The sequence below is a fragment of the Corvus cornix genome, chromosome 14, assembly GCF_000738735.6.
Source record: "Corvus cornix cornix isolate S_Up_H32 chromosome 14, ASM73873v5, whole genome shotgun sequence".
NCBI lineage: Eukaryota > Metazoa > Chordata > Aves > Passeriformes > Corvidae > Corvus > Corvus cornix.
The window spans coordinates 6769759-6787824 of NC_046344.1; the positions used below are offsets into that span (position 1 = coordinate 6769759).

Sequence of the window (18066 nt, forward strand, 5' to 3'; positions counted from 1 at the left end):
TCGTGCCATGCCGTGCTGTGCTGGCTGCGGGGCCAGGCAGCAGCGGCTGCTCTGCTGTCTCCCCAGGGACAGGCAGCAATTTTCCTGCTCTGAAGAAGCTTGTGAAGGTCTGAGTGAATCTGGGAAGCAAATCTAATTGGCAACCTGGTAATTCCTCGGGGGGACATGTACTTTGGTCATATCTAAGTACATTCCAGCCAGTGTTTAAGGCACGCTGAATCCAAACTTGGACAGTCAAATACCAGCAGCTCTAAGCTCCTTATCTATTTCAGGCAGATTAACTCCTTAATCATCTCTTTTGGAAGTTCCCTGCCCCAAATTCCTCTCCCCTCCTCTTCCCCCTCCCCAGTTTTTCAGCAGGAACAAAAGGAACCGATTTTGCGGGGTGCCAAAGGTGGGGACGGCGCCTGCCGTGATTGACAGAGTCAATAACCGGGAGCCGGGAGAAGGCCTTTGGAAATCTGCTTCCCACTTCACCTGCCCCAGTATTTGTCTTCAGGATTTGAAGCTGGGGAATATATAATACCAAAATAATTTACCACACAGCATCAAACCTCGATTTATTATTTTCAGCCTTCTTTTCTTTTATATTTTTTTTGACTTGATTTATTTCTTTCAACCCCTTTTATTCTTATTTTTCCTTTTCCCCAAGGGATTTTTGCTCAGCATCCCCCTAGCAGGTGACCACTCCACAGCCCCCAGCCCCGCTTGTGGCAGGGGGATGCTCATCCCCTCCCTGGCAGGCACAGGAGGCCGTGCTGAGCCATGGGGACACAGCTGGTGCTGGCCACTGTCACTCAGGGGAGTGTCAGAGCATTACGCTTCATTACCGAGCTGTCTGCTGCCGGCAGGGGATGGCTTAGGGCAGAGCCCGGCAGCAGCACAGCCGGGTTTGGCTCCGGTGGATGGACCTGTCTGTGGGCAGATGCTGAAACGTGGCAGCTGTGGGGTGCCTGTATCTGAGGGGTTTGGCTGCGATGGCAGTGGGGAGCTGGTGGTTGCTGGATCATGAGATTGGCTGCCCAAAAAGTGAAGGCAGGAGTTGCCACAGGAAGGCAAAAGGGGGACAGGGTAATGACCCCCGTAACAATGGATCCTGGTGAGGGGGTCTCAATGGGGCTGGGACTGGGGATGTCTCTGGGATCACCAGTGATAATTGAATAGCGCTCATCTAAAACAAAGGTGTAAATGTCCCCATGTACCCGACATGGTGGGGACACTGGGACAAAGCCCCATCTCCTCCCAGAGCTTGAGGTGGGGAGGAGGCATGGGATGGTGCCAGGGTCTGTCCTTTGCTGTCAGCAGCCATCCCACAGCAGCTGAGGCCTCCTGGTTTTTGATGTTGCAGCGTGAACTTGCCGGAAGTTTTCCCAGTAGAGAAGCTGGCTGTGACCAGGGATGAGCCAGAGCGGCTGGACCCAGTGGCACATTCAGAAGAGCTGGGAATGTCCTGGGGGTGATGGCCACCTGCCAATCTTTGGGGTCTCCAGTTCTGTTGGGGATGGAGAGATGCACTGGGGAGGAGGTCCAGGATCCTAGGGCTGGGACATGAGCCTGCTCCATTCCCATGCTCCTGGGCTGGCACTTCCCAGCCTCAACACTGTGGACAACACAAACCCGTACCACCCTACAGTGGGGAAACTGAGGCACAGCTAGAGAGTGGTCCTGGTTTCAACCCAGTGGATTTTCCAGCTCCAAGCTGCTGGGTGAGTGCCAGGTCCTGCTACCAGGTTTGGTGTTGGTTTGCTGGGCTGAAGGGTCAGCAGGTGCCAGGGGACCACGAGCCATCCCTGTCACATTCCCCAGTGAGTGCAGCCTTATGCATCCGACCGCATCCATGAGCAACCATCACAAGATGCAGACCAGATCCAGGACTCCAGATCCATTCCCTCTCCCATACTTGGGAGAGCTTTTATTTGCTTTTATTTTTGTTGCAAGAAGCATGAACCCCTTGGGGCATCAGCATCCCGGAGGAGGGTGCCAAAGGCATGGCATCTGCTCCCTGCCTTTCCTTGCAGGGATGGAGCTTCTGTCCTGCTTCTAGGGAAACTGAGGCAGGGGACAAACAGGATGTGGGAGGAGGGAGGGTCAATATTAGCGGTCACAGTAATGATTGGAATGGTTAATTATTATTGGAATTGAAGTGAGTCAGGCTGAGAGCAGGAGAGGAGGGAGGAAGGAAGGGAGGAAGGAAGAAGGATCCAAACCTGTCAGGCAGAAAATGAGTAAAGAAGAAAAACGTGAGCGTGTGGGGAACTGGCCAGGCTGTTGCTTTGCACCAGCACCGTGCTGGCCCCATGCTGCTCACTTGGGGTGAGGCTGGAGGGGTGGCTGAAGGTCACCATGGTGGTGACAACAACCCCACGGCCACAGCTGTGCCCATCGGTGCCCTGGCGCCGTTGTACTGACAGCTCCAGGCAGGTCTACACCAGGATTTGGGTTTGGAGAATGGAATTGCTCTGGATCCCTCCTAACCTTGGCTGTGTTTCCAGCCTCCTGCAGGGCTGGTTTTCCTCTCCCCTCAGAGCCCCAAGGTTGATGTCCAACCGCTGGCTGGGAGTGCGATCATGTGGAGCCTCACTCCATGGTACATCCGGCCATGAATTTTGCTCCGGAGTGGAACACAGTTCATCCCAGAGAGGGAATTTGCCCAGGAAGGCTCAGGCTGAGCATCTGTTTTGCTGTGAGCCTCCAGCCTTCCCCCCCGCCCCCCCATCTTTTTCCCTTTTTTTTTCTTTTTCTCTTTTTTCTTTTTATACCTTTTTTCTTTCTCCTTTTTTCTTTTTCTTTCTTCCTTTTTATTTTTCTTTTTTCTTTTTCTTTTTTTTCTTTTTCTTTTTCTTTTTCTTTTTCTTTTTCTTTTTCTTTTTCTTTTTCTTTTTCTTTTTCTTTTTCCTATTTTCCTATTTTCCTATTTTCCTTTTCTTATTTTTCCTTTTTTTCCCCCCTCTCTCCCCTTTTTCTTCTTTTTCCCTTTTTTCTTCCTTTTATTCCCCTTTTTTTTCCTCCCTTCCTTTCCAAATCCTTCCTTACCGACTGACATTTTCCACCACCAAGAAAAAGACACAGCAGCTTGCTCTGACTCCCAGAACCTCTCATCACTCTCCCCAGCCCAACCCTCTGCAAGCCTCCCATCCCTGACATCAAGGATCCAACCCCCCCTTTCCAAAATAAAGGAGGAAAAACCAAGGGGAGAGAGGCTGGAGCTGGCGGCTGAGCCGGATTTCCATGTGAGGGGATGAGGTTGGGGCGGCCACGGGCTTCCCCTGGCAAGCGACAGAGGAACCGGGGCCAGCAGAAACGTTGAGTCATGAGTGCGGTTCGCAGGCGGTGGATTTTTTCCCAAGAAAAATTCCTCACTGGGGAGGAGCAGAGCTAGGAGGGGAGCAGCAGTGAAGGACTGTGGCCCCCAAATGGGACACTGATCTGGGGATGGGGATGCACCCCATTGCGATGGGAATTCCCTGGGCAGGTTCCACCCCCCGGGAGGGCGGTTTGGGCTGGAGGGGAGGGGGGGGACCTGCCCAGGGAATTCCCAAGCAGCTGGATGGGAGGAGCAGCGTGATCTGGGGGGGGGGAGGGGGGGCTGCAGAAGATGGGGACCCCATCCTTCCTCCTCCTCCTTACCCACATCCGCCCACCCCCACGCAATGGGCGGCGCAGCCCCAGCTCCATTTATCATCATCTGCGGGCAAGTGAAGTGTGCAGGGAACAGCTGCTCCGGTCGGCTGAGCGCCGAAATGGGGCGGGACGCGGGGCTGGGGGGGCGCGGGGGGCTGCGGGCTGCCCTGGGGTACCATAACCCCCAGTCGCTGCTCTGGGAAGGAGCACTGGCATGGTGGGAGATGGAGATGGTGATGGGAGGGATTGGGGAGGTGTATTAAAGGGGTTCACTGGAGGGAGAGCACATTATTGGGGTGCACTGGGGCAAGGGTGCACTAATGAGAGTACATCGAAGGGGTGCACTGGAGAGAGGGTGTATTAAAGGGGTTCACTGGGGAGGGGGACCGTTATTGAGGTGCATTAAAGGGGTTTATTGGGGGACAGTGCAGTAAGGGGGTGCATTGAGGGGGTGCACTGGGGAGAGAGTGCATTAAAGGGGTTCACTGGAGGGGGCATTGAAGGGGGGGTGCATTTGCAGCGGGTGTCCATGGGCTGCAGGGACAGACAAACAGCAGCAGCTCCACAACTGTGCGGAGGGTTTGCCCCTACCCCGCACGAGCTCCACGGGTCCCTCTGCACTGCTGAGGGGGGTCTGCCTGTATTCCATCCCCCCAGTGGCTCTCATTCCCAGCTCCTGAGGCAGGATGCCCTTTCCTGGTCTGTCCCACACACCCCGGCTCCCCCCCGCAGCCTCCCCTTTTCTCTCCTCCCTTAATAATCAAATTCTCCGGAGCACTTTGCGGTGTGGCAGCCAGCCAGAAAGGGTTTCTTTAAACTCCACCAGCTCACAATTAAACAAATCCGGGGCTGACGCTACTCGATAGGCGCTTATTCCCCTCCCTGAGAGCTGCCGGGGGATCCAGGGGGGTCCAATGCCTTCGTTCCCAGCTCCGATACCACCTCACCGTATGGGGCTGCACATCTGACTGAGGGACGAGGGCTGGGAGGGAGTTTGCGCCAGGGGTTTGGGGTGGGGAACGGGGTGTCCGCTGTGCCAGCGCTGCTCTGATGGCAGAGCATCCCCCTGCGAGAGCGTGCTGCTATTTTTAGTCGCTGAGTCCTTGTTGATGGCGCAGCATCGAAGGCAAGGGAGCAGCCGGAGGAGCAGCAGGGCTGGATCAGGCCCCGCGGGATGAGCAGCAGCTGGGAAGCAGGGCCAGCGTGCAGGGAAACGGGGAATACCCTTTGCCCCCTGGGGCTGAGGCGTTGTGGGTTTTGGGTGCTTACCGAGGGTCCCTGCCATGGGAAGTCCTGGGCTGCCTTCAGAGGGCTCCGGATCTGGCCATGCCATGTCCCTGCCAGGCAAGAAGAAGGGGGAGGAAAGGGGAGAAGGCAGGGAAGGAAAGAAGGAGGAGTGGGGGGAGGAAAATAACACGGAATCCAGCCACGCAGCACAAATCCTCCTGGGCGGCAGGCGGGCTGCGGGCCACCGTGTGAGCGGGCGGCTGTGCTGGCCTGGCAGTGCCGTGTGGTGGCCCAGCTCGCTCCCAGCACCAGCCCCGTGCCATGCATCAGCCCCCCCGCACCATGGCAGCCCCCTGCACTTGCAGTGTGACCCTGTGCACCATCATAGCCCCAGGTCATGCCCTGGTGCTGGGTGGTGCATCAAGTCCTTTCTGTGTGCCCCATGAGTGACACAGGGGCTGTGCTGGGCTGTCCACGCTCCCTTGGGACCAAGAGGATGGGATGCTCTGTGGTGGCTATAGCCAGCAGTGAGCACTGCTCCTTGTGTTCCGGGGACAGGGTTGCACCGGTGCTGGTCACCATGGTGCCCCAAGTCCCTGCCTTCTCCCTTCCCAGGGACCCACACCATGAGCCCTGGCCATTGCACAGCTTTGCCAAGGGCAAGTGTCCAGCCACAGCCATGCACTGACAGCCCTGTACAGATTCCCATCTCAGAGGCAGTGGCTGGAAACTTCTTCAGGGTCAGGAGAGCATGTCCAGCAGGGACGTGGCAGGGACAGTGAGTGTGCAGGGCCCCTGGGACCAGCCACAGCCACCTCCCTCTCCGGGGGAAGGCCATAACCTCCCTGCTGTTGACAGCTTGATTTGATGCCATTAAAGCGTTTGCTCGGAAACAGCCTACATCAGGCACAACATCTGGCACAGCCCTTCCCCAGCAAAGCTGTGGTGGATCCGAGGGCAGAACTGGCCTCTGGCTCTGCCAGTGGGTCTGGGTGCTGCTGGTGATGAGTGTGTCCCCTGCCAGGGACAACCTGGTGCCCAGGTGGCCCACAGGGACATGGGACCACGGCTCTGGCTCATGGGATTTCAGCTGGAACATGTTCCCTCTGTGCATCCCCACCTCTGTGTGCCAATGACTGATCCGTCCCCTCGCACTGTGCGCTTTTGCTCATCCTGACATTGTCCCAGCTGTTTGTAAAATTAACAATAATTAATTAATAACAATAATTAATTAATCATGATAATTAATAATAAAGGAGAAAGGGGAGAAAAGCTCCCCCTAAAGCTTCAGCCCAGGGTCTTCTCAAGCCTATTTCATTTTTCAAACCCACTCCCACACAGCATGAGGGGCCCTTTGCTCCCATTAATTCTCCTACCACTGCCCAGGGCTGCCCCACAGCCTGGCTTTGATTTTCCTGCCTTTGTTCCAGCAGCACTGGCACAGGGCTGGCACAGGACGACATGCTGTGGTAGGCGGCTTTTGTGCCAGCTTTCCAGATGTTTTTGACCCATCTTTTCCCTGGAATTTAGGCTGTATCTGCATCCACTTGCCTGCAGAGCCTGCAAGATGCAGCTGCAATATGTGGCAGTGACATCGAAAACATCCCAAAAGGGGATGGGGAACAGGGAAAGATGGGGTGCTGGGCTAGTGTGGGTGGCACTGAGCCTGGCTCTGGTGGTGCCCGAGGACACTGTGTGATCGGTGCATCCCTGAGCAGCTGGTGTTTATGGAAATAGAACTAAATAAAGCCCCGTGTGTGTGTGTGTGTTTGTAGACCCCTAAAAGGTGCTGAGGTGTTACTAGTGGGTGCTGCAAGGAAAAGGGACCGAGCTGGGACTCGTCAAACCAGCAGTGTGGTTTATGTGGCTGTGGCAGAACCTCCAGCAAAGGGACTGTCTGGAGCCATGCAGCGTTTGGCATGTTGTGGTGGTGGCATGACAGTGGTGCAGGGACATGTGGGGACACAAGTGAATCCGTGTCCTGGCTCAAGGCTGCCTGGCACCACAGGAAAACGTGCCAGGAGCTGGGGTGGGCTCGGCACAGACACCACCAGCACCCCACCCCTCCCCTCTTGTTACACTCATTGCCTTGATGGAGGCTGAGGGGACAGCACTGGTGTCACGGCTGCGTCACTGCTAAGGGAGCAGCACTGGGGATGTCCCTGGACAGCTACAGACCCTTGGGGCTGCCCTAACCCAGGCTGCCAAATCTCAATTCACGTTCAAAACAGGCTTGTGTCCACCCCAGTACCTTCAACCCACCGGTGCTGGGGACAGGCAGGATGCATCCCCCTCCCACCAAGCCCTTCATTAGCCCCCACAAGCCACTTGACTGCCTAAAGAGATCAAACCAGTGACCCAGGTGTGTCTCTGCTCCCAGAGCAAGCGGGGTGAGGAAATGGGGAGCTTTAATGACGACGGTGGTGAGGCACTCAGTAATGACGGCTGCTGGCGGGAGCAGACAGCTTCCAGATGGCATCGCACCGGGGCAGAGGGATCGCTGGGGCCAGGGGGGCTGCAGGAGGCAGCAGCCGGCAGAGACGGGCAGAGCCAGCAAGTTGAAATGACTTTTTTTGCAGCAGAGCCTGTGGTTCTGGCCCTCTGTGCTGCTGCTTCCAGTAATTAGCCCAATAATTAAAAAGAATGGCGATAAGAGGGGTGTGCAGAGGCGCTCGCAGGATCCCGGCATCCCTGGGGAGGCGTGTGAGAAGGGCGGGAGTGATTTGCAGATGTGAGGGCTGGTGGATGTGTGAAACACAAAGCAGGGCTGGAGGACCCCGACACGGTGTGGGGGTCACTGCACCAGGTGGAGCAGGCAGGGAGGGGTGGGCAGCTCCAGCAGCAGGGGCAGGAGGGTGTCTGGGCCCACTGCAGGCAGGGAGGGGGCAACCAGATCCCAGCACCCTCCTGCCCGTGGGCACCGTGCTGCCATGCAAGGAGGTGGGATAGAGGGGAGTGCAGGACGCTGCAAGGTGGGGATGCAGTGCCAGGCAATGTGATGCAGGGTGACATGGCACGATGCAGAGCGATGCAAGGTGACGTGGAGCCAGCTGCTGCCATCCAGGGCGGTGCAGTGCACAGGGAGGGGATGCAGGGCAATGGGATGGGATGCCATGCAGGGCAATGAGATGCAGAGCCATGCAAGCCGATGCAATGCAGGGCAGCACGATGCAGGGCGATGAAATGCAAGGTGATGTGGTGCAGGGTGATGTGAGGTGAGGCAGGAGGATGCGATGCAGGGCAATGCAATTCAGGGCGATGCAATGCAAGGCAACACAATGCAGGGAGTTGAAATGGAAAGTGATGTGATGCAGGATGATGCACAGCAATGTGATGCAGGGCGATGCAAACCAGGGTGATGAAATGCAAGGCAACGTGAAGCAAGGGTAGCGTGAGGCGATACAATGCAGGGCAAATCAGGGCGATGCAATTCAGGGTGATGCAAGGCAACAAGATGCAAGGAGATGAAATGCAGGGCAATGTAATGCAAGGCAACATGATGCAAGGAGGTGAAACACAAGGTGAGGTGTTGGAGAGCAATGCAAGGCCATGCAGGCAATTCAATGCACTATGGGGTGATGCCAGACAATGTAGGGCAATGTGAGGTGATGCAGCATCACATGCTGTATTCCAGGGCGGCTGTGGGGCGATGCCCAGCAGTTGAGGTGAGGTGAGGCGATGATGCCCCCATGGTGCAGGTGACGCTGGCCTTCTCGGTCCCCGGCCCACCACGGTGGCGACGCTTCATTTGAATTCTCGCCTCTCTCTCTTCGCAGATAACAAGCCCGCGCCATGCAGTCCTTTCGAGAAAGGTGTGGTTTCCATGGCAACCAGCAGAGCTACCAGCCGACTTCACAAGATACATCACGCCTGGAGAATTACAGGCATCAAAGTCAGGCAGGGCCGAACTGTGAGCGGCAGAGGCTGGTGGCGAAGGAGTACTACAGTCAGCAGCAGCTGCCATATGCGGGCTATGAGAACAGCGCCGTGGAGAAATACCACCGGGGAAACAAGCAATTAGCGGGGCAGCAGCTGCAGGGCAGGCCGGCCTTTTCCAATTACACCGTGCAGGAGAACAGCCCTTATCCGGCCCGGTATTCTGGGGACGAGAGCCTGCAGGCGTGGGGTGGCCAGCCACAGGCGCTGCCCGGCGGCGTGGCCAAGTATGAGGACAACCTGATGAAGAAGACGGCGGCACTGGCGGGTGGGCGGCCATACCATGAGCCAGCAGCCACCTCGCTGCCCTTCCGGACTCACTTCCAGCAGCAGCCGCAGCAGCAGCAGCAGCAGCAGCAGCCGCCCGCACTCCCCTACCCCAAGCTGCAGCGGCAGAAACTGCCCAACGATGTCTCCTCACCCATGCCCTTCTCACAGAGCCCTCACTTCGGGCAGCACTCCCAGTCCTTCCCTGCCTCCTCCACCTACTCCTCGGTGCCGGGGGGCAGCCAGCCGGCACACTCCTACAAGAGCTGCACGGCGCCCTCGGGGCAGCCGCCACTCGAGCGGCCCCTGGGCAGCGCTGCCAGCCTGGCCCCTGGCCCTCGCGTGCCCAACCTGCACGGCTACCAGCCCAACCGCATCGGCTATGAGCAGCCCCCGCAGCCACCGCCGCAGCCCCCGCAGCCACCACCGCCACAGCCCCCGCAGCCACCACAGCCCCCGCAGCCCCCACAGCCCATGCAGGGCGGCATCATGCCTCAGAGACCCTCCACTACCAAAACCTGGCCAAGTACCAACATTACAACCAGCCAGGCCAGACCTACTGCCCGGGCGATGCGCCGCCTGTGCGGACGCCGGAGCAGTACTACCAGACCTTCAGCCCCAGCGCCAGCCACTCGCCGGCTCGCTCCGTCGGCAGGTCCCCGTCCTACAGTTCCACTCCCTCCCCACTGATGCCCAACCTGGAGAACTTCCAATACAGCCAGCAGCCGCTGAGTGCTGGTGCCTTCCCAGCTGGCATTGCTGACCACAGCCATTTCATGCCGCTGCTGAACCCTTCTCCCACCGATGGGACGAGCCCCGACACTCAGTCTGGGAACTGCAAAAACTTGCAAAAGGAGAAGCTGCCCGAAAACCTGCTGTCAGACCTGAGCCTGCAGAGCCTTACAGCACTCACCTCCCAGGTGGAGAACATCTCCAACACTGTCCAGCAGCTGCTGCTCTCCAAAGCAGCTGTGCCCCAGAAAAAGGGCATCAAGACCCCAGCAAGGACCCCCGAGCAGCTCAAAGGGCAGCACTGCAGTCCTGAGAGCAGCACCTACTCGGCAGAGCAGGTGGGGACCCCCCTGTCCGACCCACTGAGCACCCCCCAGTCTGTCCACGCTGAGACACAGGACACTGACTATCTCAGTGGGTCAGAGGACCAGCTGGAGAGAAGTTTCCTGTACTGCAACCAGAACCGCAGTCCTGCCCGCGTCAACAGCAACTCCAAAGCAAAGCCTGAGTCAGTGTCCACCTGCTCTGTGACCTCCCCAGATGACATGTCCACCAAATCAGATGACTCATTCCAGAGTATCCATGCCACGCTGCCCCTGGAGACCTTCACCAAGTATGTGACCAATGAACGGGACTGCCCCCGACTGCTCCTCAGCGCCCTGTCCCAGGAGGAGCTGGCTTCTGAGATCATTGTCCTGCAGGATGCCATCAGCGAGAAGGCGGACAAAGCCTGGGCCAACTTGCCCATGCTGAGCAAGGAGGCCACTAAGTCCCCCTTCCAGCTGGAGAATCACCGGCCCAGCCTGGACTCCATGGTGAAGGGTGCCTGGCCCAGCCAGGGTGACTCCAGCACGCTCACTGAGCCCCTCAAGTTGGACAAAGCTTCAGGGGCCAGCACGGGGAAGGACTTTAGTGAGGAGGTGTATGAGGGTCCCCAGGTGGAGTTCACAGCCACTGAAACCAAGGATGTGCTGAAGGACACGGCCCCACTGGCCTTCAACTCCAAGCCCAGCATCCCGGCAGCGACGTCAAGTGCGGGAGCCACTGGCTACAGCTGCTACTCAAACACCACTGCCAACTCGGTGGCGTCTGAGAATGCCATGGAGCATTTTGAGTGGCCGGAGGAGAGCCTGGGCGAGGCCTGCCTGCGGTGGAAGGACCTCCAGGCCACCGACCTCCCCAAGGGCTTGTTCCCCAGCAAACTGGTGAGCTCCTGCAAGGAGAAAAAAAACGCCTGCGGCTTGGACCTGTGTGATGGAGAGCAACCAGCCAAGAGCGAGCCAGTCCAGGACTTTGGCCAGCAGGTGATGGAGGAGGAGGAGGAGACACTGACCTACGATGAAGCAACAAAGGCAGACAGCGAGAGGTGGCTGCAGGACACCCGGCACTGCTGCTCAGCCGGGGACTTCAGTGAGATCCCCATCATCTCCTCACCGGATCTGAAAGAGTCAGACCTGGAGGCAGAGGAGTACTCCTCTCTTTGTGAGCTGGCTGGCTCAGAGCAGAAGTCAGTGACATACGATGCCTCACCACCCAAGCCCCCAGAGATGCCGGCCGTGCTGTCCTCCAGCGAGGTGCCTGTGTCTGCTGAGGAGACTGTCAGCACAGTGGAGAAGGAGAGCTCAGCTCCCACTCCACGCCTCTCTGGCCAGTCCGTCATCCTGCTGGGCCCTGCTGTGGGCACGGAGACCAAGGTGAAGAGCTGGTTCAAATCCTCCCTGCCCCACATCCAGCCTGAGGAGGAGAATGGCGGAGGGGAGACGTCTCACCTGGAGGCAGCTGATGCTGAATCTGCCTCATCGGTCATGGTGAAGCAGCAACTCACACCTGAAAATGTGCTGGGGAAGATGGAGCCTGTCTCACGGGGCAAGAGCCTCCGCAACAAGAGGGTCCACTGCCGGCTGCCAGAGGGGGATGGCCCTGGCAGCACCATGCTGAATCCATTCGATGAGCTGCCAGCAGCCAGCAGTGTGGCCGGCACCTGCCTGGGGCCAGACGGACAGACGGAGGTACCGAGCAAGAGCGCCCAGAGCCAAACGCCCCGGTTTCCAGCTGAGGGCCTGCCAGCACGCATGTGCACCCGCTCCTTCACCGCCCTGGCCGAGCCCCGCGCCCCCGCCCCACTGGAGGGACTGAAAGCCCCCGCACACCAGGAGAAGCTGGGGAAGAAGCCTGGCTGCGGCGTGAAGCAGCGGGTGGCTTTCAAAACCAGGAAACGCAACAGCCGGCCGGCCCCCAGGGTTGTCCAAAACACCAGTGATGCTGCACTCCTGGTGCCTGGCTTGGTGGCGGCAGAGGAGGTGGCAGGGCCGACACCACTGGAGGGGGACGCGGTGGAAGCTGGGGAGAGGGACCAGCGGTCGATGATCCTGCGCTCCCGGACAAAGACACAGGAGGTTTTCTACACCAAGCGGCAGAGGGGCAAGCGGGCAGGTGATGTCCGGCTGAAGAACTGCAAGGCACCCAAAAAGCTCATATCCAACAACCACCTCCCACCTGCCTTCAAGCTGCCAGCACCGGGCAGCCCCCACAAGGAGGGCAAGGTGGGTGCCCGGATGAAACTGCCCAAAGCGGGGCCGGGCATGGGGGGCAAGATGTCAGAGCGGCCCCTGCACTCACTGAAGAGGAAGTCCACCTTCATCTCCCCAATCCCCACCAAAAAGAGGAACCTGGTCCTGCGGAGCAACAGCGGTGGTGTGAAGGAGGAGAAGCCAGAGGGTCCCCCCAGCCTCTTCAAGAAGATGCCGGTGGCCAAGAAGGTGAAAGCCAAGCTGCCTCCCAAGAGCTCTGGTGAAGCCATCCCGAAGCCCCCCCTGCCAAAGGAGGCCCCTGATGTCTGCATCAAGATCACCTCCCGGGCAGCTTTCCAGGAGGCCACTAAGACCAAAGTGTTGCCTCCCCGCAAGGGCCGCGGCCTCAAGCTGGAGGCCATCGTCCAGAAGATCACCTCTCCCAACCTGAAGAAGTTCACCTGCAAACCAGCAGCCACAGCAGTGGCAGCCACAGTGGCTGCCTATGGCTCCTCCCTGAGCCCAGCTGGGGTGGAACGGGAGCGGTAGGTGAAGCATCAGTGGGTGGCTGTGGCACGTGGGCGACGCGCGGCTGCCCAAGCTGGCGCAGCACAGAAGATGCCCACATGCCGGTGGCTGAGCCGCTCTGCCGGAACCCCAATGGGCCGAGCACCAAAGGGGAAGCCGGGTGGTGGGAAGAAGCTGTCCCATGATGGCTGCCAGGGGGAGGCCTGTGGGTCAACGCCGGGGACCCAGTCCAGCCCCAACGTGGTGGCCAAGAACCTGGGGCTCCTGCCCAAGAAGAGGAACCGCAAGGGCAAAGCGGCAGCGCTGGGCATGGCCAAGGCGCCCCTGAACCCTGCACTGCCACCACCGCTGCCCCGGGAGCGTGTGGCCGGCCCGGGCGGTGCGGAGGAGGCGCCTCGAGAGAAGAAACCAAAGACTGAGGAGAAGGAGGCGGGGAGCAGCGACGGCCCTGCTGAGGGACGTTCTGCCGCCGGGTCGGCGCGGGGCCCGAAGCGCGGGCCAACCACTCCAACTACAAACGGCTACTCCAAGCGGCAGCGGAAGCGTCTGGGCCACGGCAAGGCCAAGGCGGTGCCGGCGCGGTGCAAGAGCCGCGGGAAGCGGCGGCGGCAGCCCCAGCAGGCCCCGCTGCTGCACCCCGCCGAGCCCGAGATCCGGCTGAAATACATCTCCTGCAAGCGGCTGCGGGCGGACAGCCGGGCCCCGCCCTTCGCTCCGTACGTCCGCGTGGAGCGGCGCGGAGAGTTCACCACCACCTGCACCGTCGTGAACTCGCCCGGCGACGAGGCGCGGCTGCAGCGGGGACCGGCCGGGCCGGCGCCGCGGCCGCGGGCGGCTCTGCCCGCCTCCTCCACCATGCACATGGGGCCGGTGGTGTCGAAGGCGCTGAGCGCCGCGTGCCTGGTCTGCTGCCTCTGCCGCAACCCCGCCAACTACAAGGACCTGGGGGACCTCTGCGGGCCCTACTACCCCGAGGACTGCCTGCCCAAGAAGAAATCCCGGCTGAAGGAGAAGGCGCGGGCGGAGGGGCCTGGCGAGGACTCCACCGTGCCCGCCGCAGCCGAGCGGCGCCCCGCGGGACTGAGGGCGGCTGCGGCGGCGGCGGCGGGAAGGCGGCGCGGCCGGAGGGGGCCGCCGAGGCGGCCAAGCAGAGCGCGCTGCGCTCCAGCCCGCGGGGCATGTTTCCGTCGCTGCAGAGCTGCTACTGCTGTGACGAGAGGACAGAGGGCGAGGAGGCGGCCGAAAAGCCCCGGCGGCACGAATGTCACAAGGCCGAGTCCCCGCCGCAGGAGCCGGCGGGCGACACGCAGGAGCACTGGCTGCACGAGGCCTGTGCCGTATGGACCGCTGGGGTTTTCCTGGTGGCGGGGAAGCTCTATGGGCTGCAGGAGGCTGTCAAGGCGGCTGCAGACCTGGTAAGAGCTCGGCCGCACGCCCGGGGCCGCATCCCGAGGCGGCATCTCCCGCTGGCCTCCTTCAAGCATTCCTGTGTCTGCACCTCTGGTCGGGATGAAAATTAGGAGTTTTGCCCTGGGAAAGCAGGGCGGGTGCTCAGCACCGTGAGCCCCGCTGGGTCCCTATGAGATTTGTGCTGCTGCGTTGCTGATAGCACCTGAACTCTCCTTTTTAGGCACAAAAATACCTACGGTATTATGTTTTAGGAAGGCAACTGGGCCCCCCTGGGATTATCACATCCCCTGGCCCAGTCCTGTGTTGCACAGGGTGGCTCAGAGCAGGACAGATGCTGCAGGGTGGGAGATGAAAATGGGCACAATGCGGCCTGATGCCACCGTGATGGGCAGCAGGGGAAGGGAAGCTGGAGGGAGGGGATGACGCTGCCCTGCTCCTCTCCCGCAGTAATTGAAGCAAGGCCGCATTGTGTGAGCAAGATAGGGAGGTTGCTGAAGGGGACAAGAAGTTGTGGCTGCCCCATTCCTGGAGGTGTTCAAGGCTGGATGGGGCTTGGAGCAACCTGGTCTAATGGAAAGTGTCCCTGCCTGCGGGAGGGGGGTAGAATGAGATGAGCTTTTTTAGGGTCCCTTCCACACCATTCTGGGATTCTGTGACGTGGATTTTTAGTACTAGGGAGAGGGAGGGGACAGCCTCCCATCAGAGGCTGGGCAGGAGGTTTCCAGCAAGTCCCCCAGTGCCAGGTTTGAGGGCTGGCTGTATTCCTAAGCCTGTGTGCTCATTTCATGGCTGTGTGGAAGCTGCTGCCCTCACCACAGAGCCAGGTACTCCCATCCCACCCTCACCCGCTGGGGATGGGGCAGGCTGGGCACAACCCAGGTCATGTCCCTTCACCTCCTTCCCCATGGAGCACAGCTGTGGTCTCAGTGTTATCCAGGAGAGTGGTATGGCAGGTAGAAAGCTCGTGCGTGGCTGCAGACAGCCAAGTGACAGGAACGGTGTTATTCACAGTGTGCTGGCACGGGAGGAAGCATGTTGCCTGGGAGAGGCAAGGAGGGGCTGGAGAGAATCGGGGACACCCGCGTTGCCCTTGCTGCTGGGGCTGTTGTGGTTCTCTTCTGCACTGGGCTCTGACGGGGTCTCTCTGTCTCTCCACATCTCTCCTTCCCTGCTCCGAATTCCCGGGTCCGTGTACAGAAGTGCTCAAGCTGCCAGCAAGCAGGAGCCACCGTGGGCTGCTGCCAGAAGGGGTGTCCCCACACCTACCACTACGCATGTGCCGTCGACACAGGTGAGCTCGGCCACGGGGATGGGGCACGGGGTCCTGGGCACTCTCTGAGCCAGCTGAACATGGGGCCTGTTGCTCCAAGGTGAGGGGTGGGCTCGTGGCTCACTGGCTTGCCAGGATGGTGATGCCCACTGTGCTGGCAGCACTGGCAGGTGTCACAAGCTTGTCTGGCCTCACCTGAGCCCTTCACACAAACGCTGTGGCTGCTTGGTGGCCATGGACCAGGGGGACACTGCATTCCCCCTACTCAGGGACAGCTGCTTTGCAGCGCAGGATGTCCCCTGACACATCCTTGTCCCCTCCTCACAGGTTGCTTATTAACCGAGGAGAGCTTCTCTCTGAGATGTCCCAAACATAAGGTAAGCCCAGAGCCCCCTGTGCACCCTGCAATGCTCTGCAGCTCCCTGTGGCATGAGGACCTGCCTTCAGACCCCAGATTCCTGGGGACACCCATACTGGATGCTCAGCTCAGTGTGGGCATCACATCCATGGGGGTATCAGGGGGGCCAGTGACTGCATGCATGACTGGGACTCCCCAGATGGGTCTGAAGGGTCTTATCCCCTTCCCTCAGCACAGATGAGGTGGTGAATGATGGTTGAACTCCTTCTCAAAGCGCTGTGTCCCGGGTGGATGCCCGGTATTGGTGGGGCGGGGGCCGATGGGGACAACACAGGGCCACCTCCCCCCGCCTCCAGCGGGATCCCCGGGCTGACACCTCCGTTCTCCCCGCAGAGGCAGCCGGTGTAGCGCCCGCGGGCACCCGCCCCGCCGCCAGCGAGGGACCGGCAGAGGAGGCAGCGCCTGGAGCGGAGCGGGGCCGGGCCGTACCGGGGACCCGCCGCTGCCCGTGAGCGCCCCGGGACCCCCGGGACCCCCCGGGCCCGCTCCGGGGGGGCGGAGCCAGCGCCGGGCTTTCCTTCCCGCCGGGTCCCGGCAAAACCCGGTCTGGATACGCGGGGGACGGATCGGGATCCCCCACCCGCGATGGCTGCACAGGGGGGCGGGGGGGTGTCCGTGTACAAGGGGGGGTCCCGGCGATGTTGTCTTACTCTGGGGCCGCCGGACCCTCCGTGGGTCCCGGCTCTCAATATCACACTGATCTGATCTGAGATGTTGCCTTCAGCAAACCTCATGGTGTCTGTATATAGTTCAGCGGAGAAAAGGATAAAAAAAAAAAGACCAAAAAAAGACCAAAAAAAAAGGAGAAAAAAGAGAAAAATGAGAAAAAAAAAAAAAAGGCAAACAACGGCCTGCTGTTTGAAACGTCACTCTGCTTTTTCTGTTTTGTTCTTCCATCTCCTGTTTGCCCCCATCCACACCCAGGGTGCTGGGGGGGCTAAGGTTGCTTGGCCAGGCTGGTGGGCACCCACTGAGCTGCCCCAGCCCCACTCCCATACCCCAAACCCTGACTCATTGCACCACCACCCTCCCACTCCATGTGGCGCTGGCACTGCTGGGCTGGGGACACCTTGTCCTGCTGTCCAGGACCCCCCAAAACCCACCCTCCTGCCTCTGCTTGGCTTCACCAGCACCCATTCTGTGGCTCGTCCTGTGCTTCTGCTGAACTCCACAATTCTCCATGCTGAATTGGAGGAGGAGGAGGAGGAGGCATTTGCTTCCTCCTTCCACATGGGCCTGGCTCACCCCTCACTGCCCTGGGTTTGCTCAGCTCCCTCGGCTTTTGCTTCCTGGCCACCTCAGTGGAGCTGGGGGGCTGCCCAACACTTCAGTAACCCCTGCCCATGTCCCCAGGCTCCACAGCCCATATTTTTGTCACCCACACCCTGACACAGGTGGCAACCAACCCAGGGTGAACCAACCCCAAATCTCATCCTAAAAATGGCCACTGGCTGCCGCCCACCTGTGCAGCATCCTGCAAAGGGGGGCACACTGCTGGTCCCATCCGTGTCCCCCGTAGAGCCAGCGCCCCATGTCCCCACCACCTCTTGTGTCCCCTCCATCCCACCCACCCCAAGGTTTGCTGACCACACAATGTCTGTTATTTCAGCAGCTGCCTCGGACACAGGAGTGAAAAACACAAAAGAGGAGGTGAGAAAAACAAAAAAAAAAAAAAAAAGGGAGAAATAATAATAAAAATAATTAATTTAAAGAAGAAGAAAAAAAAAAATCCCTGTGTCCTTGGCAGCGTTGCCTGAAATCTGGCTATTTTTAGTGACATCTTGTACATATGACTGTAAAATGGTAAACCGTGTGTATTATATATTGCCTCATTATATAGTGTATATATATGTATACATATACATATATATAATATATATGAAGACTGTAAATGTTAAGACTAGTGTTCTTATTAGTATATTGCTTCACACTGAAGATTGTGTGTAACAAGCTGTTTCTAAAAGATGTTTATTTTCCTTAAGAGTAAAAAAACAGGTCATTGCATTCAGAGCGTCAATAAAGATACAACGATTGTTTTGGAAGTACGTGGCGCCCTGCTCGTGGCCTCTCTTTATCCTTGGGGGGCTGCTGGGGTCCCCCCTGGGCTGTGACAGCCCCTGGCTGGTCCTTTGTCCCCACAGGTCTTG

The 18066-nt window shown here is 59.2% G+C and overlaps 1 protein-coding gene across 1 annotated transcript; it reads left to right on the top strand.

Annotated features, from left to right (window-relative positions):
• The first annotated feature begins 8597 nt into the window (after window positions 1-8597).
• On the top strand, window positions 8598-17964 carry RAI1 (retinoic acid induced 1). The gene is given in 9 exon segments (XM_039559983.1): window positions 8598-9526; window positions 9529-12869; window positions 12871-12917; window positions 12919-12955; window positions 12957-13887; window positions 13890-14236; window positions 15429-15522; window positions 15829-15878; window positions 16253-17964. Coding segments are annotated over 9 exon segments (5748 nt in total). The 5' UTR covers window positions 8598-8640; the 3' UTR covers window positions 16268-17964.
• Window positions 17965-18066: the final 102 nt, after the last annotated feature.